General features: G+C 44.5%; 1 protein-coding gene across 2 annotated transcripts in view; it reads right to left on the bottom strand.

The window, feature by feature from the left end:
- The window catches only part of bnc1 (basonuclin zinc finger protein 1), a 74762-nt gene that overhangs the window by 28748 nt on the left and 26839 nt on the right, over positions 1-19175 (bottom strand). The window contains exon 1 of one of the 2 annotated variants that reach the window (XM_071400876.1): positions 3510-3902. The exons of the other annotated variant lie outside the window; for it this stretch is intronic. Within the exon in view, the coding sequence (XP_071256977.1) occupies positions 3510-3524 (15 nt within the window). The 5' untranslated portion in view covers positions 3525-3902. Of the gene's footprint in view, positions 1-3509; positions 3903-19175 lie in introns of those variants that run through there. 2 annotated transcript variants of the gene reach the window in all.

The following is a 19175-nucleotide window of genomic DNA, read 5'->3' as shown; positions in this document are numbered from 1 at the left end:
TCAACAGCCAGCTCACTAACACAGAGACAGAAATCTGTTTTCAATGGTTCCACTGAACATGTCAAGGAAATAAAAGGCATTTTCAAATACCATGGAGAGTAACTTGGTTGGCCTTGTCTTGTAATGATTAGATATGAACTCTGTTTAGAAACTATGTCTGTTTGTATACATGCCTTATTAATGCACATCCAAACATGTTATTCTGTAGACTGGAAGCATCTACCTGTGTCTACCTGGTAGTTGTACAGTATTCAACTATTTTATTCAAGCACATTCATTTGATGTTTTTTATTATTTGTTTTACCTTTATTTAAACAGGGAGTCACCATTGAGACCAGGGTCTCTTTCACAAGGGAGCCCTGCATATATAACTTCATAAGACACAATCAAATCAAAATCAGATACAATGTAAAACAAGTCAAATTAAAATACACCACAACACAAATATTCAAGAAAAACAGTTACATTCCACAGTATGAAGGTCCCCAATCAATATTTTCAATTGCCTGAGCGGCACCAGAACATCCAATTGTAATATATTTTGTACTTGGTTCCAGCAATGAGGTGCTTTAAACCTAAAGCGGATTTACCTGGTTCGGTGGAGACCCGAAGAACCTCAAGCGTTAACCAACCCTGTATCTCGTGTTTTTATACTTTAACAACAAAGTTAGGTAAGTTGGAAGCTTGTGCAGGAAAGCTTTCTAAACAAAAAGAGAGTAATGACGTGCTCTACGGGACTTTAATGAGGACCAGCCAACCTTTTACAGGATGCAGTGGCGAGTATTAAAACTGTCACCTGTAATCAAAAATAGTATATGCTTCTATGTCATGGCTTCAATATCATTTAGAGCAGTGATGTTTTTAATGAATAACCCATTCTTCTCTATTTAAAGTAGTGTCAAACATTTCTAACAGCCAAAGGATTCTCATAGCTTTTGTGTCCTGAGTGAGTCGTATTATTAAGTTATTTTCCTCGATTTACATCATATATGACAGGTAAAAAACTGTTACCAAAACAGGTAAATGAAAGGATGTGCCGCTGTAATTGCTATTTAAATGTGGTAGCACTTAACTGTGTCACTTTACAAGTTGATCTAATACATTTGTCGTATAATTATGCTAGTAACAACTGTGTTAATAACATGTTTTAGACATGTTTTATAACAGAAACGGCTCATGCTCAACAGAACACTGTACCAGTGACAGCAACATGCTGAGTTCTGGGTACAACATACATTTTAATATTAAAATTAGCAATATTAACTTAAATACAATAAACAATATACAGGCCCAAAAAATGATGTTCATCACAAAGAACTGTGGTAATGATACAATGCTGTTACTGTACAAACCAGTCTTGGATCAGGTGGGACATATTGTGTTAAAGAAGTCTATTGGAGAGTTCATTCTCTATCACAAAAACAAGGAGGAGATAGAAAAACACCAAGCATGTGAGTCGATAACAAAGACGGTATTAAATCTGCCGAGAAGCTTGAAGGACCTCTGTTTTTAGTTCTATATTCACCTGAAAGAAATTCATATAATCAAGATTCCATTAAATACCTGCCACCTAGATTTAAAGGTCAGAACACAACACACATACACACTCTGCAGAACAAGATGTGTTGTGGTGTGTTGTTCACACCTCCAAACACAGAGAGACAGAGAGAAAGAGAGTGAGTGTTTGCTCCTAACAGCACCACACAGACACTTGTGCTAATTGTTACATTATGGCTGCAACAAAACATTAGGCTGCTCTTAAATTACATTCCACTAGTGAGTGGCCAGAAGCTAGCACATAGAGACAGAGAGAGGCAGACGGGGCTAAAGCAAGCATGCCTTAGCAGTCTTCTATACAGGGCTACACAGCAAGACTGAGCATGCCTTAGCAGTCAGTCTTCTATAAAGGGGTACACAGCAACAGACTGAGCATGCCTTAGCAGTCAGTCTTCTATAAAGGGGTACACAGCAACAGACTGAGCATGCCTTAGCAGTCTTCTATACAGGGCTACACAGCAACAGGCTGAGGGAGAGAGAGTGCTGGGAAACACAGTAGTAATGAAACAAATGACAGGACCACTAAATAAACCCTCCACTGGGATAGACCAAATTCCAAGCAGCACCCAGTTAGAATAGAACAGAATGGAAACGTCTGTATATACCAGCACTAACTTGGAAAGGAATAGAAGCATCTGTATAAATCAGCAATTCGTTCAAATGGAACAGAATAGCTTAGACAAATACACACAGGTCCCGTGTGGCTTAGTTGCGGATTGTGGGTTCGATTCCAACGGGGGACCAGTATGAAAATGTACGAAAATGTATGCACTCACTACTTACTGTAAGTTGGTCTGGGTAAGAGCATCTGCTAAATTACAAAAAATTTAATATTGAGTTTGAATAGAATAGAACCATGTGGATAACGAGCCCCGAGTTTGAATATAATAGAACCATGTGGATAACTAGCCCTGAGTTGGAATATAATAGAACCATGTGGATAACGAGCCCTGAGTTGGAATATAATAGAACCATGTGGATAACTAGCCCTGAGTTGGAATAGAATAGAACCATGTGGATAACTAGCCCTGAGTTGGAATATAATAGAACCATGTGGATAACTAGCCCTGAGTTGGAATAGAATAGAACCATGTGGATAACGAGCCCTGAGTTGGAATAGAATAGAACCATGTGGATAACGAGCCCTGAGTTGGAATAGAATAGAACCATGTGGATAACGAGCCCTGAGTTGGAATATAATAGAACCATGTGGATAACGAGCCCTGAGTTGGAATAGAATAGAACCATGTGGATAACGAGCCCTGAGTTGGAATAGAATAGAACCATGTGGATAACTAGCCCTGAGTTGGAATAGAATAGAACCATGTGGATAACTAGCCCTGAGTTGGAATAGAATAGAACCATGTGGATAACGAGCCCTGAGTTGGAATAGAATAGAACCATGTGGATAACTAGCCCTGAGTTGGAATATAATAGAACCTTGTGTATAACGAGCCCTGAGTTGGAATATAATAGAACCATGTGGATAACAAGCCCTGAGTTGGAATAGAATATAATATATAACAGAGGAGGGCCTGTAGTCATATTGTCAGGTTAAAACAACTTCCTGCCTGGTTGGCTGCTTTAAAGTTCCTCCTTTTGTTTTAAGGGAGTTGCCGCAGTAAGTAAGCAGCGTCTTATGGCAGGTAAGGACAACCTCTACCTCCCTCAGCAAGCATGGACACAGCCCGACCAGGACGCATACATCAATCACCAAATGATTCACGTGGAAAAAAGAGACGAGAAATGATCTAGAAGTTACTGAATGCAAACCAGGCGTATTCTGTGAATAAACATGAATAATGACGGCATCAGCAAATGCTGGGAAACGACAGCGCTACAACGATACACGTTTTTCTAATTTCTACCTCAGGAGCATGTAGCAAGATTTGGCGAAAGAAGAGAAAAGAGGAGAAGAATGTGGAAAAGAAATAAGACAAGATGTTTCTCACCTCAGCCATTGTCATTAGAGATAGGTTTCCAGGGTTACCGTGTAGTTTGCCATTCCCTGCGAGTCCTACAAAAGAACTGCCTCCAACTCTCCCGTCTGAACAAGTACTAACGCAAAAGAGCCATCACACGCCAGCACTCTGTCACACACACTCATACACACACTGTCACACACACATACACACAGAGACATACACACACTGTCCTCAACGCTCACACCACATAAAAAAACAATAAACATACTACTCTTACTCACACACACACCTTTTTTCCACTCTCTCTTCCTATGTTGCTGAGGACTGGCTCTAAACTACTCAAGATGTGCTCTGTAGAGTGTGTGTGTGAGTGTGTGTGTTGAAACCGGGCACAGGGGATTGGAATGAGATCCTCCCACTCTCCCACTCGGCATTCTCACCTCAGCTGCCTGCTCCCTCCCCAGCCAGCAGAGCAATCGCACAAACACACGCGCACACACACACACACACTCCCACCCCCATAGTCACAGGGCAGCCCCCCTCACAGCTGGCTAGAAGAGGGCATGACACTCATCTTTCACAGAGATTTGATCAAAAGGAATCACAAAGGCTGGAGGCACTCCTAATGCAGTCAGGAGAGACTCTACCTCTCCCTCTCTCTTTCCTTTCCTCTCCCTCTCTCTCTCAGCCTGAGTAATGTTTTAAATCAATGCTGCCCCTCTCAGAGCAGAGAGCTCAGTCCAGCATGGTTGTGTGTGCTCACCTTAATGGAGCTCTGTGAACAGCCTCCATAACAAGTTGTGCCTTGTGCCGTCAGGAATGTGTCAGTCTCTGTGTTAAGTATTTCTTTAGGACAAAGTACATTCACAATACTTCTGAAACATTATTGTCCCTGCTCACTCTGACACATTTCTTCACACACCTTTCTGACAGAACACAAGGTAAAATAACTACAAGTATTGTTATCAAGTCTTAGTCAATTAACAATGATACAATTGACTCCCGCGCACACACACACCTTTGTTTTGACAGCGTATTGGACCTTAAGTCCACCTTATTCAAGAACATGATCATCCAAATAAATGTGCAGGAGTAAATTTATCTTTGTGGGAATAATCACATGCCTTTCTTTTTCAATTATCATAATGATAAAAACAGGGACATAATGTGTGTTCACTCATTCAGAAATGGCCCACAGTGACTGTTTCACATCAGTGTTTAGGGCTATTGTCTCATGGTGACACACTTAAACCATGTCAGAGAAAAATGCTAATGATGCATCTGACTGTTTCTTTTTTTGTTGCTTCAATTATGAGCCACTCACAGGGGTTAGAGGTCAGAGCACCCTGCAAAGTCTGCTATAAGCAGCAGCCTAATACTCTCTCTCTATCGCTCTCTCCTGTTTTTACACGTCTCTAATTCGCTCTTCCTCATTAACTCCTTCACCGTTTCAAATGTTCTCTCTCTCCTTTCTGTCTATCTCCTTTCATCTCTTTGTTCTCCTTTGTCAATGTATTTTATTTTACTTTGTCTCTCTGTCTGTGTCTGTGTCTGTCTCTCTCTCTCTCTCGCTCTCAGAGAAAGCTCTCTCCTGTTGTGGATCTTAGCCATTAGGGGCGTCTGCTAATCCACAAATTACACAGCAAGTTTAAACAGGTATGCTGTTGCTGCCTCTGTCTGTCTGTCTGTCCTACCTGTGCTTTGTTAGCTACCAGCGGAGGAGAGGGTTTCCACCAGGAAAATAAATCACTCAAATGTTAAACATCTCAGGCCGCATTTTTTTAATAATCTAAGTATTTACAGAATTTGCAGAGAGCGTCTGGGACGGTAACTGATAAAAACCTATCTAATAACCCTTGAAGTTGGATATTAACCCTCCATTACTTTCACACATGACATCAAAGCTTTTCTGATTTGTGAATAAGCCCAAATGTTATGAGGTTATTACACATGGATCAGGAGAGATAGTCAATCAGGCATGCAACGTGGGGTGGAGGCGCTTCAGTCCTTCTTCCCCATCAGGGAGATACATACGCCTGGAACTCTTCATTTATTCCTTACCTAGGGGATGCATACCAAACAGACAGACAGACGGACGGACACAGAGACCTGGGTTGGATTATGAGGTCCTGCTGGTTGGTTAGATTGCTGTTCTACGGTAGGCTAGAACCGCTGTTGCCGTATGCACGCCCCAAGGGCGGCGGAACGGAGGAGGCTCCCGCTAAAACCACAGTAAATAAACACCATGTGCAGAGAAAGAGGTCACGCTGTTATTTATATGTTGGCGTTTTGGTTTCCGAAAATAATCATAATAATGCTTGAGGATGAGTTGTGTTGGTATGAATGTTTGGCTTGGACTTGGACTTGGAAATATCAATGGTTTATTTGAAACAACTTGACCATAGCCTTGTTTTTGTACAAATAAAATAAAATAAACCCATAAACATTTAAATCAGTATTAGATTTAGTTTGTTAAGGTGACAGAATCTTTGTACATTTTTTCAGCGCTGGTTTTATAAACAATTTTTTTTTTGTTTCTCCTCATAGTGAAACATTGAAAGTGGATTACCTAAGTGGCATCTTACTGTGAAAAGCTAACAAAATGTCATTTTTTTTACATGGCAAAAATATAACTAATTTGACATGAAATGTGAGGTGAAATAATTCACGTGTATGATTCAATGAAACAATGATTACTGACTATTCTCTCTCTGCTGTATCATAATGAGCCAAAACAGAAAGAAAGTGCCTATCAGAAGACCTCGGTCTCAGGTTTTGGTCAGCTGTGTTATAGAGTGCTCACCAGGCTCAGAAAGTCTACGTTGTCTGTCTCAGATGTTGAAAATCTCTCTCTTTCGCTCTGTGAAGCGCCTGCTTATGGGGCGGTCAATACAACAACGTCAGCTTGTGGGAGCTGTCTATAGAATGTGTTTCCTGTCTGATTATGGGAGCTGTGTATAGAATGTGTTTCCTGTCTGATTATGGGAGCTGTGTATAGAATGTGTTTCCTGTCTGATTATGGGAGCTGTCTATAGAATGTGTTTCCTGTCTGATTATGGGAGCTGTGTATAGAATGTTTCCTGTCTGATTATGGGAGCTGTCTATAGAATGTGTTTCCTGTCTGATTATGGGAGCTGTGTATAGAATGTGTTTCCTGTCTGATTATGGGAGCTGTGTATAGAATGTGTTTCCTGTCTGATTATGGGAGCTGTGTATAGAATGTGTTTCCTGTCTGATTATGGGAGCTGTGTATAAAATGTGTTTCCTGTCTGATTATGGGAGCTGTGTATAGAATGTGTTTCCTGTCTGATTAAGGGAGCTGTGTATAGAATGTGTTTCCTGTCTGATTATGGGAGCTGTGTATAGAATGTGTTTCCTGTCTGATTAAGGCTCTGTATGTTATAAAAGGCAGGTTGTGTCCTCCGGTGGTCACTAGATGACCATGTCTGAAGGAACTGAAACGTCAGTAGTCCTTCTATAAAAGACAAAAGTGGCAATAGATGAGCTATTTATACCTAAACTAGGGTTAGACTTCTGATTATTAGTGGGATGAAGGTAAATACTAGAGGACGGGTTCTCAGTGCCAAAGTACTTCCCTCCTCTCTGGAATGACCAGGTAGTGACGACCGTGTCGTCCTGACCCAGGCTGGACCTGTCCAGACACAGCCAGGTGGAACGAACTGGAGGGGTTTGTTGTGAAGAGCTGTGTGTGTGGGTTGTGTGTGTGTCCTTGTGTGTGTCTGCAGTTAACGTATCTACCCTGTGTATCTATCCTGTGTGTGTGCGCGTCTGCCTTTACTTTAGCTGACAGTAAAAAGGGTAGAGGAGAAGCCATTACCCACAGCCACTCAGCAGGACTGGCCTCTGGCTACATCCAGCAGCCTCTGTGGTACCAGGCCCCGACCGTCACCTCCCCAAATGGCAGGCGTTTACCTGTCATCCCCGGTCATTACTCAATAAACACTCTCGCATCCACGGTCACTTTAAAATCACATTACAGAGGACAGAGAGAGGCTAAGAGAGCCTGGGTGTCTCCCAAATGGCACTCTATTCCTAGGGGCCCTGGTCGAAAGAAGTGCACTATATAGGGAATAGGGTGCCATTTGGGCCGCAGACTAAGAGAGCCTGAGTTCACTTCAAATTAGGCTTTAAACAGACGTGTCAGTGGTTGGGCTGGGAGATATTTAGTGGGGAAACAGGGCATGTGTATGAGCGTGTCCAATACAGCTTAGTTTGTTGAATGTTCGGTGAGTGATAAGATGGGTTTAGTCGTGAACAATCACTCCATGTATGCAAAAGAAACAATGCAGAATCGTTTTTTAGAGGGCCATTTTGACTCAAAGTAAATTATGCTAGCGCAACACACTGGTGTAGGTGTGTGTGGACGGTTTTAAAGTGTATTTGTGTGTGTGTGTGTGTGTGTTCATGGTGGTTTAACGAAGACCAGTTTAGTCTAAAGCAGTGAGAGTAAAAGCATGGATGGTGTCTAAGTGCACTTCAAATGTAGTTTTAGAGCACCTGTTTTAACATTCAACTAGAGAAATATATCAACTACGTGAGTTGCTTCAGTGAAAGGGAAGAACATTCTGATAGATCTGATACTTCTTTCAATATTTTAGACTAAATGCAGCACAATTAAACTCTCTAAAGATAAATAATACTATTGATTACTGTCAACAATGTAATTGTAACAGAAACGTCAATTACTATTAAACACTTGCTATTTAGCATCTATTCTATAGTGCCAACCACCTTGTTTGGAGAACAAAAACGCTCTTACAATAATGTTCCCCTCGCTGCTAATCAAGGTTTTGGACTGGAACCCTCAGAGAGCTGTGGACAGCGGTCTGGCTCATATGTGAGGGTGACTGATGCAAACCATGTGTCTGTCTGTTCTATCGGCCGTTGAGAGAGTGTGAAGGGATCCTAACATGGGGCTCACCTGCAGGAAAACACATTAGCAGAAACAAAAACAACTCGCAAGCAGAGAGAGAAAGACAGCGAGAGTGAAGGGAGAGAAAGAGAGAGTGAAGGGAGAGAGAGAGAGAGAGAGAGAGAGAGAGAGTGAGTGAGTGAGAGAAGAGAGCTGGCTTCATTGTCTATTATTGTGTCAGATTAAAAAGCATTACTTGGCTGAAGTGGAACCATTGCGCTCCAAACCTACTGTTGCGAGAGGTATATGGAAACTGGAGTCAGCGCTCACTTTTCTCTAACATTTTACTCTAAGCATCGTTGTTTCTTTGTTTGGGGGTAATACTCACATGTGAGTGATGCCCGATCCTAAATGTAGCCCTATACCACCGATGTACCCTATGTTGTTGTTGTGATTGTTGGCTGCATGGATGCACCTCATGTTGTTTGAAGTGCTTCCTACTCCTCTCCTCTATAGTTAGTTTGTTGTCCCATGTTAGAATCAATCTCACAGACCCCCCCGATCAGGTCACGAAGGAGAATAGAGAGAGATTAATAAAGCTACTCCCCGTCCTTCTCATCCCTCATCTCTCCATCCTTCTATTTCTCCATCCCGTGAGTCTAGTATTGATCAGGCTTGTGGGGCATTAGAGGCAGGGGGAAGATGCTTTTATGATAATCTCTGTCAGGCGCAGCGAGCACCGGACAGTAATGGCTGCATTAGACCCCCATCCCCTTTCCACCCGACACCTGGCCTGTTCTCCTAGGACCGGCTGTTTGCATTACAACACTGTGTTAATGGGCTCTTTAGTGGCCGGGGGGTGGGGGGTGGTTGGGCTTGTTGAGAGACATAGGAAACTTTACAGGAGTTTCCAGTACAGGAGAAGAGCAGAGAGCAAGGAGCCATTGGGAGTGTCCAGAGAGAGAATGAGTGAAGTGCATTATGGGAGGGAATGTTTTGCCTGCGATGCCATTGGTTGATGGGGAAACTGGGAAGTGGCTGAGTGGAGAGGGGAGGATATGTCTGGATCAGTGCAGACCCAGACAAACGGCTGATCAATATTTCCCTCCCTCCGTTCATTGCTTTCTCACTCTGCCCCTTCTCTTTCTCTCTCTCTCAATGCTGTCCACTCAAGACATTCCTGACTCTTTGCAATGGGGCTTTGTTTGAAGCGTTTAGAATCTGAAGGTAAAGCTAAATGGTGTCTGTGGTGGACTGTTAATAGATGAAGAATAGTCATTCTTGCTGGCTTGTTTAGTGGATTAACTTAAAATCAATAGTATGAAACCTGGATGTTTGCATAAACCAATCAGAGAATTTTGGAGAAGAAAAAGGAAGTTACCCAAAAAATACAAGTTAGGAGCTGGCCCTAAAAGATCTGGGACCGATTTCATAAAGCATCTCAGAGTAGAAGAGCTGATCTAGGATCAGGTCCCCCCTGCCCATATAATCTTATTCATGATGACCTAAACGGAGAAACCGATGCTACATCAGCATTCCTACTCTGCGACTTTGAGAATACGGGCCCTGGGGAATTTTTTTCTCCCTTTCACCCTCACATATTTCACCAGGCAGGTCTTAGGGGGTGAAGCCTGGGGAAACCTTCCCTGCCCTACCCTGCCTGACTGCTTGGCTGGAGGGAAAACAGACTACTGGGGGAAAAGAACGAGAGAAAAAAGACAGAAGAGAGAGACACCTGGACACCATCAGTCTCAGCCAAGGTAAACATCTCCGACATTCCTCCTGGCACACTGGCCTGCCGGGGTTAAAGGTCATGATGACAAACGAGTGACCCAGGAGCCCTGAGAGGCCGACAGAGGGGAGAGGCAGGAGAGGGGAGCCTCTGGAATCTCTCAGTAGGGGGACGGCCAGGGAGGGGACGGGGGACAACAAGTAGCATTCATAGGGCCAGGGATTTAGGGGTTAGGAGCCAGGGTTAGGAACCAGGACAGGGCGACATAGTCTATAGGGGCCAGCACTCAGGGGCTTAGCCTGTGACCTTCACACCTCAGACTGACTTAGCCACCTTTATATATCTCTCTCTTCCTTACACTCTCTACTGTAGGGGCCTGTGGCCCTCAGAAAGTCTCTCTCTCACACATCTCCATCTCTCTTTCTACCTCTGTATTTTTTTCCTTATGTCCCAACCTTCCTCCCTCCTCTCTCTCTACATCCCACACAGTGATGTGGACCTCCAGGCAGGGATGGCTCTCCCCTTGTGACATCACATACGGCCTGGGGACTGCAATGGCAAGTAGTTTAACTATGCTGGTCTCCTGCAACTTCACGTTAGGGCTCCTTTGTTAACTCTTCTATATGTAAGTTACCACTACACGCAAGCTATACTATTAATCAGGGGTTGCACTTATGAGTTTAATGGAGACTCTTTAAAACTGTCAAGGTTGCCAAGGGAAGAAAGTATTGTGAGAGTAAATCACAGAGATGTGGAGGAAAGAGAGGAAGAGGGTGTCAATTTGAACCAACGAGACACATTTCAGCCCGAGTGCTGATCTAATATGAAGTCAGCTACAGCTTGGCAGCGTGTAACGACAATATTTAATGAGAAAGGAATGGTGAATATGTGCAGGAAGGCAGGGTGGTGATAAGAACCAACTGGAAACAGACAGGCTTTCCTCCACACAGGTGCCAACCATCCATGGAAACAGGCAGGCTTTCCTCCACGCAGGTGCCAACCATCCACATGCTAGCTAGCTAATCACATCTGTTAGCGTAAAGCTAAGATGCAGTACTGGAATGGCTAACGGTATGAGGCTCGCATAAAGCACATGATACTGTAATAATAACTAATAGCATAAGGCTAAGGTACTGACACTTCGCATAAAACTAAGATACTGCAATTACTTTTAGCCTAAAGCTAAAAATTACTGTAGCCTAATTACTGTTAGCATGAAGCGAAGATACTGTAATAAGTGTTAGCATAAAGTGTAACTACTATAATAACTGTTAACTTAAAGCTAAGATACTGTCAAGACTATTAGCATAAAGCTAAGATTCCGTAATGTCCATTAGCATAAAGCTAAGGTCAGTGGTGTAAAGAAACTTAAGTCGTTTTTTTGTGGTATCTGTACTAGGGTTGTCACAATACCAGTATCGTGGCAAGGAAACAAAACATGAAGCGGACTGAATTTCCTGAGGAAAACAGTCCTAATGTTGGAAACAAGCAGCCTTATGTTGTCACCCAGAATCACATTTATTTTCCAAGCTGTAGCACACAATATTGTAGGAAAATCAGGCATCGTAGTATTGTGATACTGGTATCGTGATAACCCTGATCTGTACTTTACTATTTATATATTTTTTTTAACTTTTACTCGACTACATTCCTAAAGAAAAATTGTATTTTTTACTCAGATACATTTTTCATAAACCCAAAAGTACTTGTTGCATTTCAAATGCTTAGCAGGACAGGAAAATGGTACGCACTTATCAAGAGAACACGTGGTCATCCCTATTGCCTCTGATCTGGCAGACTCACTAAACACCAATGCTTTGTTTGTAAATTATGTCTCAGTGTTGGAGTGTGTCCCTGGCTATCCGTAAAAATAAGAAAAATATAAAATTGTGCCGTCTGGTTTACTTAATATAAGGACTATTAAATTATTTATACCATTTACTTTTACTTTTGATACTTACATATATTTTTGAATTCACTGTTACCTTTGACACTTAATACCAGAGAACTTTCTCTGAGTTAAATTGCTGAGGATTTATGATATTGTAGGCAACCCCCCCCCTCCTCCTCCATCGCAGTGACAGGAACATGGCAGGGACTAGCAGTAGTATTATCTGAATAATTTAGCCCAGATGTTCTGTAGACAGTAAAGATAAGGTATTATCAGTGAAGATGAGGTGAACAGTCCAGCTGAGTGATGAGTCAGTTGTTTAGAGTGCTCTGTGGTGAGGTATGCCCACTGACTTACAGCAGGAGTAGAGGGTGTACTGTGACCTCTCAACTTTACCCTTACGCTGAACCACACCCTGCCTCACCACACAAACACACAGTTTCCATGTAAACACATTTTCCAACAAACTCTCCCCACTCATTGATATAGTTACTCACACAGGGGCTTCTGCAGCTTCTCACACACCCTCTCTCTACCTCCCTTTCCCTCATAAGAGCTTTCTCTCTACCTCCCTTTCCCTCATAAGATCTCGTTCTACCTCTCTCTTCATCCATTTATTTCTCTAATCCCTCTCCCCCTTTAAACCATTATATTACAGTATCTCTCTCTCTCTCATATTGCTTTACTGGAATGAGAAACATTGCATAAATACTAAAAACATGATAAAAAATAACAACAATAGAATGACAACAGTGGATAGTAATATCCACTGTCTTTCAGAGCAGCTAGGCTTTTATGATGCTGAGTTACATTCATCTACCACCCTGACTCCACCCCCATCTGATGCTGATTTACATTCATCTACCCCCCTGACTCCACCCCCATCTGATGCTGAGTTACATTCATCTACTCCCCCTGTCTCCACACCCATCTGATGCTGAGTTACATTCATCTACCCCCCTGTCTCCACCCCCATCTGATGCTGAGTTACATTCATCTACCACCCTTTCTCCACCCCCACCCGATGCTGAGTTACATTCATCTACCCCCCTGTCTCCACACCCATCTGATGCTGAGTTACATTCATCTACCCCCCTGACTCCACCCCCATCTGATGCTGAGTTACATTCATCTACCACCCTGACTCCACTCCCATCTGATGCTGAGTTACATTCATCTACCCCCCTGTCTCCACCCCCACCCGATGCTGAGTTACATTCATCTACCCCCCTGTCTCCACACCCATCTGATGCTGAGTTACATTCATCTACCCCCCCGTCTCCACCCCCATCTGATGCTGAGTTACATTCATCTACCCCCCTGTCTCCACCCCCATCTGATGCTGAGTTACATTCATCTACCCCCCTGTCTCCACACCCATCTGATGCTGAGTTACATTCATCTACCCCCCTGTCTCCACCCCCATCTGATGCTGGGTTACATTCATCTACCCCCCCGTCTCCACACCCATCTGATGCTGAGTTACATTCATCTACCCCCCTGTCTCCACACCCATCTGATGCTGAGTTACATTCATCTACCCCCCTGTCTCCACACCCATCTGATGCTGAGTTACATTCATCTACCCCCCCGTCTCCACACCCATCTGATGCTGGGTTACATTCATCTACCCCCCTGTCTCCACCCCCATCTGATGCTGAGTTACATTCATCTACCACCCTGACTCCACCCCCATCTGATGCTGAGTTACATTCATCTACCCCCCCGTCTCCACACCCATCTGATGCTGAGTTACATTCATCTACTCCCCTGTCTCCACACCCATCTGATGCTGAGTTACATTCATCTACTCCCCTGTCTCCACACCCATCTGATGCTGAGTTACATTCATCTACCCCCCCGTCTCCACACCCATCTGATGCTGAGTTACATTCATCTACCACCCCTGTCTCCACCCCCATCTGATGCTGAGTTACATTCATCTACCACCCTGACTCCACCCCCATCTGATGCTGGGTTACATTCATCTTTGTCCCCCCATCTGATGCTGCGTTACATTCATCTCTGTCCCGCCATCTGACAGCCATGTGATCTGCTCAGTGAAATCTAAATGTTACTACACCTGCACCTGGCAGCACTGGGCTGAGAGCTGAGGGAAACACACAAAGGGAATAATTCAATCCCTGGAGAGCACCTTCCATATGCTCCCTCCTGTTCCATGTCATCACATCAAACCACAGCAGGGTGTTACTTCATGGGACAGCAGACCGCTGGATTTTGCCTGAGCCTACATGGAGCGGTGAAGTATTTATATATTTTTACCTTTATTGAACTTACCGTTACCGGCAAACCAGTAAAGCAACAAACCAGTAAACAATGAACCAATGAAGCAATGAACCAGTAAACAATGAACCAATGAACCGGTGAAGGAACGAAGTAAACATTGGTGAAGGCTAAAAATGGACACCTTTACTGAATTGTAGTGCTGCACACTGCAACAGCCCGTATCACAGAACCACGGCCTTGAATGAGCACAACACAAATTGTTCCATTACATTATCTAAAAAGCAAACCATTTTGTTCACTTCAAAGGTAACTGAAAAAGAAATCAAGATTTTGGCCAAATAGTCTTATTTTGTTCCAAACCACTGCCAGTTGATTTGAGTTCCAGCTCGTTGTCCTGTGGGGCCGTCTCTCTCTCTCCCCTCAGGTGGTGGCAGCGGTGAGGCACTGAGACTTGAGGGGTTATTTACCCAGAGGGCTTTGCTGTGGTGACACAACGTGACCTCCTCTGGGCTGGGTTAGGGGTGGGCTCTGGGCGCAGGAGGAAGAGAGCAGGAACAGAGTGAATAAGTGAGGGGACAGATTAAAGAGACGAGGGCCTGGAGATTGTTGTGGGTCTGTGCGTGTCTTGGCTGTGTTTAGGTGTCATTAAGACCAACACAAACACTCACTCTGGTGGCTCTTACTCTATAGGACTCTCAGTGGTGGGTTTGTCCTCCTGTGTCCACCGTCTGACCCTGCACTGGAACACACACACACGCACACACGCACGCACGCACGCACACAGTCATTTAGTTGATGCTGTTATTCAAAGCGACTTACATTAGTGCAGTCACACAAACACCCTACTTTGAGACACTCTGACACACTCAGACACACACATTGAGACACTCTGACACACTCAGAAACACACATTGAGACACACTGAGACATCCACAGCGTGGCCCAGGGCTCTAGGGCTGTGTTAGGGCTTGTAGGGGCCCGAGTGAGGCTTTGCTGTGGCACTACAGGAGCCTGTTTGTGGACAAACATCACTGGGTGAAAGCTCCAGTCATCACATGTTTAAAGGAAGAGAGAGTCAAAGCTGTCTGGGTCAAACACCTGGGTCATGGTTTAACACACACACACACACACACACACGATAGCATTTTAAAACAGAGAAGTTATTAACTGAACAAGAAATCTCATTTTTATTTTCCGTTTCAGAAGATTTTGAGCTGCACTTCGTGTTTCCTAGTAAACATAGCCTACAACCCAGCCAGGTGAATTGGAAGGAGTTTTTTATTAAATAACATCTAAAGGAAAACCTCTCTGAAAGATGTAATTCAAGTCTGATCAATGCTCACACCGCACAAAAAGCCTTCTCTGGGGCTATCCTTTTATTAACATGAGAGAAAGGTGATTCAGACATGCTTCATCTTAAACACATTGGCTTACAACACAAAACTACACCCATCACCCAGTGGCACCTTATTCCATATGTAGTGCACTATGTAGAGAATAGAGTACAATTTGAGACGGACCCACTGATACAAGCCCATTCCAAGCCAGTCAAATGAGAGACCAAACCCAGCCCAGTTTTCTGCCGAGTCAGCCACGGCCCAGAAACAGCTCAAGCAGCCAGAAACAGTCACTGTAATGTAATGAGTGTTTTCTCTCTTAAAATGGTCTTCTGTAGACAGGCCCTATCAGAGACAGTAATAATCACCACAGTGGTGTGTGTTGTGTGTGTGTTGTATGTGTGTGTGTTGTATGTGTGTGTGTGTGTGTGTGTGTGTGTGTGTGTGTGTGTGTGTGTGTGTGTGTGTGTGTGTGTGTGTGTGTGTGTGTGTGTGTGTGTGCGTGTGTGAGACACTCACAGCTAACGTAATTTATTAGGCTTCCAGATGATCCACTAAACTCTTGCAGGTCGTCACACACAAATACACACACAAAACACACACACACACACACACACACAGAGAGAGAGAGAGAGAGCACTAAAGCTGTTCAATATTTAAACAAAACAAGCGTGACACGGTGTCTCACACGATCACAGACAACATGGGCCTCAACCACTGGGGTGACTTGTTTTTCCCCTCTCTCTCCCTCTCTCTTTCGCACTCTTTCTCTCCATTTCTGCCTCTTTAGTGAAATGTGAGACCCCAGCAGCGACATTCCTTTGTGAAGAGCAGGGGAGAGAAATGCTCCCCGTCTCTGTCGACTCCAACCACACAAATAAAGTATGTTTCCAAACTGGTGGGAGAAAAAAACAATTCTATTCTTCATTCATGATCTCCATTTAGATATTATTCTAGAACACTAGAACAAAGAGCAACATGGCTATGTGTTGTAGTACTAGGCTAAATGACAATGTACCATCATCCACCGGCACAATGTAACGACAGGGACACAGGATTATGTCAAACAGAGTCACAAAGACAGTATTAGGCTAGCTGACAATGTACTGTCAATGACAAGTATTTAAACACAGGGACACAGATTTGTGTCAAACGAAGATACACGTGTACAGGATCGGTGCTGTCTCTGAGCTACTTGACATCTCCTTGGGGACTTAGTAGTTAATCAGAGCAAGATGTTGATTTTCAGTTTTAATGATCAGAATGGGCCGATTCCACACAGACACAGACATGTTTCCTCCCCACGTACATCTGTTTGTGTCACAATCAATCAGCGCTGACACACACACACACACACACACACCACTCCCACCGGTCGGCCCGGACACACACACCGGGGCCTTCCCATAAGGCATGGGGACATAATTACCCAGCCTGCCCATGACATTCCTGTTTAAGGGTCACAGAGAATACCCCCCCACCTCCCACGCACACACACTTCATCCATGGCTGGATTAACCACGTCACCAGGAGTGAGTAGTGAGTAGAGAGGGGTAACAGGGTTGGGTAGAGAGGGGCAAGGGGGCATGGTGGGGGAGTGAGGGCGGATGAAATTGGAAAAGCATGTGGGAGATGGAGCTTTGTGTGTGAGACGGATCCAGACACTTCCAGATGCCCGGGCTGGGAGGCAGGCTGAAGCCAGGGTTGAAGGGGGGTTGAGGGGGGCTGACTGAGAGCCACCTTCCCCAGGGTCGTGATTCACCTGGAAGGAGGGCCAAGCACTGCCAGATGTGGAGGAAGCTGCCTGGGACCCACACGCTAACACTGGCCCGATTGTGCGGCAGCATATGCTTCCAGTCAAGGGTGAAAAATGCAGGCACCAGCACATGCCAGAAGTCTTTCAAGCATGGCCCAGCAGTCAGCCCCGAGCTCTAGCACACTGATCCATACACACACACACACAGCGATCCTCCCAGTCATCCAGTCAGTGCAGGCATGTCACCACACAGCAAGTCAAGGCTGGTTAAACTATAAAATAGCTAAGGGACTTGGTCCAGACACCCAACCCTGGCTATAGCACTACACACACACACACACACACACACGTTGAGGGAGAGTAAAAGTGAAAAGTAGAAAGACAAAGACAGATAAAGAAATAAAAGAGAGAGAAAGCGACAGAGCGAGGGAAGGAGTGATAGATCCACAGCTCAGAGGAGTGCAGTTTGAGGTAAAACAAGTCAAGGTGCTGATCCAAACAAACCCAGATGCCCACAGTTCAGATGCTGACTCTGAGAGATGACTTCATATGAGAAAAACACACATAGTCTCTTCTAACACTACAGTACATGTTCTACCAGGAGACTGGTAACATTTGCACTATACACACACAGATTTAGTACTGTAGATATGTGGTAGTGGTGGAGTTGGGGCCTGAGGGCACACAGTGTTGTGAAATCTGTGAATGTATTGTCATGTTTTTAAAATTGTATAAACTGCCTTAATTCTGCCCTGGCAGCAGCTAAATGGGGATCCATAATAAATACAAATACAAAACATTTCCCAGGAGACTGGCCCCATTCACATTACCCAGGAGACTGGTCCAATTCTCATTACCTAGGAGACTGGCCCCATTCGCATTACCCAGGAGACTGGCCCCATTCGCATTACCAAGGAGACTGGCCCCATTCGCATTACCCAGGAGACTGGCCCCATTCACATTACCCAGGAGACTGGCCCCATTCACATTACCCAGGAGACTGGCCCCATTTACAGTAACCGAGAAGACTTGCTCCATTCCCACTTGGAAAAGGAATAACGTTGTAGACAAATCCATGACATGTTCCAAAATCATTAGACTACTGAGCACTCCCACTAGCTGAGCACCCATTCACTTAAGTCACAAGATGAAGATTATGAGTGTGTGTGTGTGTGTGTGTGTGTGTGTGTGTGTGTGTGTGTGTGTGTGTGTGTGTGTGTGTGTGTGTGTGTGTGTGTGAGTGAGAGCGAGCGAAAGCGAGAGAGTGTACAGGGGCACACAACTGGCGAGCACACATCCCCTGTCATACTGTACATCTCATCCAAATCCTCCTAACCTGGACACACATACGGACAAACACACACAGACACACACAACACACATGGACACACACACATGCAGATGGCCACCTCCAGCCCTGTAACAGTCTGAGGCCCTTGCTGAGTGAGGAATGTGTGTGTTCCACAATGACCTCATTGTACCGTGATATGGCTTGTCTGAGCCGAGCTCTCTGTGGCAGAGTCACACCTGTTCCACCTATGCCAAAGAGCTGACAAAGCCAGAGCTACATCAATCAGCATTTAAACACAGGCACACACACACACAGAGGCACAAAACCACATGCACACACACGCATAGACACAGAGACAGACAGAGAAACACACAGACATGCAGAACGGACATATACGCACGGGCAAGCACTCACACACTGCTGATGTGGCTGTCTGTCTGTAGCCCCAGCCCTCCTGACAGGGTGGCTCCATGACTGCAGGCAGGTACGTTGTTAACCCTTTGTGAGCAGAGATGAAGACCGTCATTCCACTGCTCCTCTCTTCAGAGTTGTGTCCTCTCTGTGTT

Source organism: Salvelinus alpinus, chromosome 5 (assembly GCF_045679555.1).
Source record: "Salvelinus alpinus chromosome 5, SLU_Salpinus.1, whole genome shotgun sequence".
Lineage (NCBI taxonomy): Eukaryota > Metazoa > Chordata > Actinopteri > Salmoniformes > Salmonidae > Salvelinus > Salvelinus alpinus.
Note: the sequence above shows the minus strand (reverse complement) of the source record. Positions and strands in the feature narration are given on the sequence as shown.